This window comes from Penaeus monodon, chromosome 37 (assembly GCF_015228065.2).
Source record: "Penaeus monodon isolate SGIC_2016 chromosome 37, NSTDA_Pmon_1, whole genome shotgun sequence".
NCBI lineage: Eukaryota > Metazoa > Arthropoda > Malacostraca > Decapoda > Penaeidae > Penaeus > Penaeus monodon.
Window position 1 is genome coordinate 9254691 of NC_051422.1, and position 5000 is coordinate 9259690.

Below are 5000 nucleotides of genomic sequence, written 5' to 3' on the forward strand. Positions count from 1 at the left end.
AGGTCTTTCCGTGAGCTATTGTTACGCGGTTGGAAATTTCTGGAATTGTTGGGGGTTTGGATGGGATTGGGTGGGGGGGGGAAGGAGGGAAAGGAGAATGGAATTGAGGGGAAGACTAATACGCTTAACACCCCCCCTCCTCTCCCTCCCCCTCCCTCCCTGTTCTGCCACTCATCTCCCCTCCTCTACCCCTACCCCTTCCTTCCTTCCTTCCTTCCTTCCTTCCTTCCTTCCTGTTCTAATTCATGCGATCCGGGGTCGTTATGCGCGTGTATATTAGGCTCAATGGGGCGTTGTAGATCGTGGGATATTGGGACTTAGCGGCGATGTAGATTAGGCCGGAATGTGTGTTGTTGGTCGTGTATCGCGGAGCTGTTATGGGTGGGAGGAGAAGGGGGGGGGGGCGCAGGTTGGTGATTGCGGGCTCTTTAGTGCCTCGGGGCTGTTGACGGCGCGCGATCCGGCCCGATTTATGCGCTCGGGGCTCGCCGAGTGAGGCAAGGTGTGCGAGGGGCGGGGGTGGGAGTGGGTTGCGGATGGTGGGTGCGAGTACTCAGGGATGCGTGTGTGCACTCAAACTTGCACGTGTGCAATCTTTTAGTTACATACGTGCACACTTAAAGACAAACACACATGAAAACACACGCACACATACATTCACAGACACACACACGCACACGCACACGCACACACACACACACACACACACACACACACACACACACACACACACACACACACACACACACACACACACACACACACACACACACACACACATGTACACGCCGTCTTGTGAACCAGTCACGAGTTTTCTGGTTCTTCGTGACTTACAAAGTTCTCGGGTTATTGGGTCATGGAGGCACGCGGATGGGGGGGGGGGAGGAAAGAGGGAAAGGAAAGAGGGAAGAGAGATGGTGATAAGATGAGGGAAAATGCAAGTGAAAGGGAGAGGATAAGGAGGGGAAAGGTTTGAAAGGGAAGAGAAAAGAGGATAGGGTTAGTGAAAGACGAACGGAGTAAAGGGTAGGGGAGAAGAATAAAGAAAAGGGAGAGGTGGGTGAAGGGAAGAGGAAGAGAAAGGAGGACGTGGAAACAGCCTCGCCACCCGCCCTTTCGCCTTTCAGCGGGACACGGGATTCATTATCTTGGGCAGTCCTCTTCAGCTCCGTCCTCTTTCCCTCCCAAAGAATGATAGCTCTATTTATCAATTTTAGGCCACTTAACTTGCAAATTGCTGGCCATGAAGCTGGTCTTTTTAGTCTTTTCCTCTCTCGCTTTTTCGTGTTTTATGTCGGGGCTGTATCACAATTTGACATTTATATATATTTAAATTCGCATTTGCAAAAGGGGATGACATTTATTCTTGTGCGAGTGCATGTATGTATGTGTATATATTTGCACTCACACGCGCGGCGCACGCGTACACACACGCGCGCACACGCGCGCACACACGCGCACACACACACACACACACACACACACACACACACACACACACACACACACACACACACACACACACACACACACACACACACACACACACACACACACACACACAGGAAGAGAGAGAGAGAGAGAGAGAGAGAGAGAGAGAGAGAGAGAGAGAGAGAGAGAGAGAGAGAGAGAGAGAGAGAGGAGGGGGGGGGGGGGAGAAAGAAAAGAGAAATGAAAAAGGAAGAGACAGACAGACAGACAGGGCAGTGAATGCAGGACGGCGCGCACGGGAGCGCCACGCCCGAGCGACCCCCAGCGCCACCGACAGAGGCAGAGCGTCGGGCGTCCAGCCTGACATCTGCATATTTTGTGTCCCGTGAAATTATCTCTTCAGCTGCTCGGTGGGACGACAATTTTTTCTGCTTTCCGGTTTAGGGGAGTAATTAGGGTGTCATTGTTGTTGAGGTGGTGGTGGAGGAGGTGTTGTGGTGGTGAGAGGGAGGATGAGGGTGAGAGGGAGGATGAGGGTGAGAGGGAGAGGGAGGGTGAAGGAGTGGTGAAGGTGTGAGGGTAAGGAGAGGAGAAGGAGAGGGAATGGAAGGTGGAGGGGGGAGAGATTACGAATTAATGGACAGGTTCTGATACAAGAGGATAGAGGTTAGCAGGGAAGGAAGAGAGAGAGAGAGAGGAAGGAGGAAGAATAGAAAAAAAAAAATAAAACAGAAAAAAGTGGGGAAAAATAGCCTAAAACAAGAAAAAAGTGAAAAAAATTAAACAAAAAAATACTGTAAGATAAAAAGAAGGAAAAGAAGCAAAAAGAAAACCAACGAGAAAGAAAGAAAGAAAGAAAGAAAAGAGGGAAAAGAGCATTCGAGCGCGGTGGGGGGCGAGGTGACCCCCCCCCCCGCCGCGTCGCCTGCGGGTGGGAAAGGCGGGTCCGGCGGGGGGGGGGGGGCTACGTAATGGCATGTCTGTTTTATTGTTATTATTATCGGCATTACGTCCTCTTCGTGCGCCGCGTGTTATTAGCGTTGTCACCTTTCGCCTTTGTCTTCTCCGTTGACTCTTTCTCATCTTTGTTGATTTTTCGGTTTGTCCGCTTCTTCTGTTTGGGAATAATCTGTGAAATCGAGTAATTAGGTATATTGTGAAAGACTTGTTTTATTTTCGTACATTATTCTTGTTTTGTAATCAAGTTCTATATGTGGAGTTTATATTTGTGTGTTTATTTCATTTCGTTGTCTTGATTATCATTTATTTGATTACCGTTCATGTAAATATAGTCGTTGTAACGTTGTAATTGCATAAGATATGCATAATTTGAAGCTCTCTCTCTCCCTCTCTCCCTTTCTCCCTCTCCCTCGCTTCCTTTCCATCTCCCTTTTTTTTAGCTTTTAGCTTTCTCTCTCTCCGTCTGTGTCCTTTCACTGTTTTTTTGCTTTCCACTCTGTTCTCGCTTTGTTTACTCAGTCTGTTTTATCCTCCTCGCTTATCACCTAATCTCTTTTTTCCACTCCATTTAAGAATTTGATGGTTATGTCCCTTTGCAGGTTTTGTTGCCTTATTTACCATGCAATATTGTGGATGTCGCTGTATATAATGTTCGCCGCTTTTGCAATTATGATAATTATCGTCATTTATTATGGAATATACGAACACAAAGACTAATTACACCTCCGCTGTTGTTGTTATTCATCGTCACTGTCGCGGCGAGGATAATTAATGCCCACTGGCCTTGTTCTTGTTGTTTGTTTGTTCTTGTTTTGTTTGTTTTTGTCTTTCTTCTTTTGTTTTTGTTATTTTAGTTTTCCGCTTTTTTCGTCATTCTCGTTTATCTTATTCGAGGCTGTCTCTCGCTCTTCTCGTCAAATGTTCGTAATGTTTTCGTGTTACTTTTTTTTTTTTCGTTTCTCTTACTCGTTCTTTTCTTATCATTCACTTCTTCTCTAGTTTCCGTTATTCACCTCAGTTTATCTTCGTCTCCTCTTCCTTTGGTTATTCTTGTTATTTTCTAATATTTTTTTCGTGTATTTTTTTTACTTTATTCTCATCATCATTCTCTTCGTATTTTACTTGTTATTCTGTTTTTTAGCTTCCCTATCTTCTGTTGCCTTTGTTCTTGTCATGCTGTTTTTGTCAATTCTCATAGTCATTTTTTATTACCAATATGCCCGCTGCCCTTGCTGTTCTCAAACCCTGCAATTGTTATCATTCCCAATACGTCCACTGTTTTGTTATGAATCCCTGATTTTTTTCATCAACGCTCATCATCTTCATTTGTTTATGTAATGTTATTGCCTTTGACCCATTATCATCGTTGTCGTTGTTATCTTTTTTTCGTTATTCTCGTTATTTTGTATTTTGAGTCCCACTAATTCTTATCTCATTGTCCTCTTTCCTTATCAGTCCCTCGTGTTCCCATCTCCTCCTCCTCTGTTGTTAGTTCTTCCTGTCCTTATCTCATTATCCCCCTTTGTTATCAATCCCTTCTGTCCTTATCTCATCCTCCTCCGCTGTTGTCAGTCGCTCCTGTTCTTCTCTCAGTATTCTCTTTTGTTATCAAACCTCCTAATCTTATCTCTCTATGCTCCTTTGTTATCACTCCCTCCTGTTGTTATCCTATTATCCTTCTTTGTTATCAGTCCTTGTTGTTATCTCATTATCCTTCTTTGTCATCAGTCCCTCCTGTTCTTATTTCATTATCCTCCTCTCGTTATCAGTCCCTCCTGTTCTTATCTCATTATCCTCCTCTCGCTATACTCACTCTCTTCATTTGTTGTTTTGCAGCTCGACTGGGCGTGCGGATGGACGACAAGGGCGTGAGGTGGGACGCCGTGGGCAAGGAGGCCGAGGGCTGGTACCGCTGCACCGCCAGGAGTTCGGCCGGCACCCGACACTCGCCCTGGATCTACCTCAAGGTCGAAGGTACGTGGCTGGTGGGGTGGCGGAGAGAGTTTAGTTCGAGAGTTTTGGATGCGTGATTCGTGGTACTGTTTTGATGAGATGGTGATGGGGATGTGATGATAAGGATACATTTTTTTTTATTAATGTTATTGTTGTTGTTATTATTATTATTGTTGTTATTATTATTATTATTGTTGTTATTATTATTATTATTATTATTATTATTATTATTTGTGTCATCAGCAGCAGCATTTTTCTTATTATTGTTATCATTATTATTGTTGTTGTTGTTATCATCATCATCATCATCATCATCATCATCATCATCATCATCATCATCATCATCATCATCATCATCATCATCATCATCATCATCATCATCATTATTATCATTACCATCATCATTCATTATTATCATTCTCATTATCATCAATACACATGGATTCAGGAAGTCACTTAACTATTGTGTTTATGATTTTCAGAATAAAATTTGCCCCGACTGCAGAAGTTTTTATTTTTCGCCATAATTCCGGATACCATTTTATTTATTTATTCTTTTCCGCTTTCAAAATGTTGTTAGTGTAAACTTTAGAGAAAAAAAAAAGAAGAAAAACTTCCAGTGCGTTTATTTTTTTTCTTTCTTTTCTTTAAACTCT

The 5000-nt window shown here is 43.8% G+C and overlaps 1 protein-coding gene across 2 annotated transcripts in view; it reads left to right on the forward strand.

The window, feature by feature from the left end:
• Positions 1-5000, forward strand: part of LOC119596367 (tyrosine-protein kinase transmembrane receptor Ror2-like) — a 102950-nt gene that overhangs the window by 5184 nt on the left and 92766 nt on the right. For both annotated transcript variants that reach the window (XM_037945581.1, XM_037945582.1), the window contains exon 2: positions 4228-4365. In XM_037945581.1, coding sequence (XP_037801509.1) covers positions 4245-4365 — 121 coding nt within the window. In that variant the 5' untranslated portion in view covers positions 4228-4244. The remainder of the gene's footprint in view (positions 1-4227; positions 4366-5000) is intronic.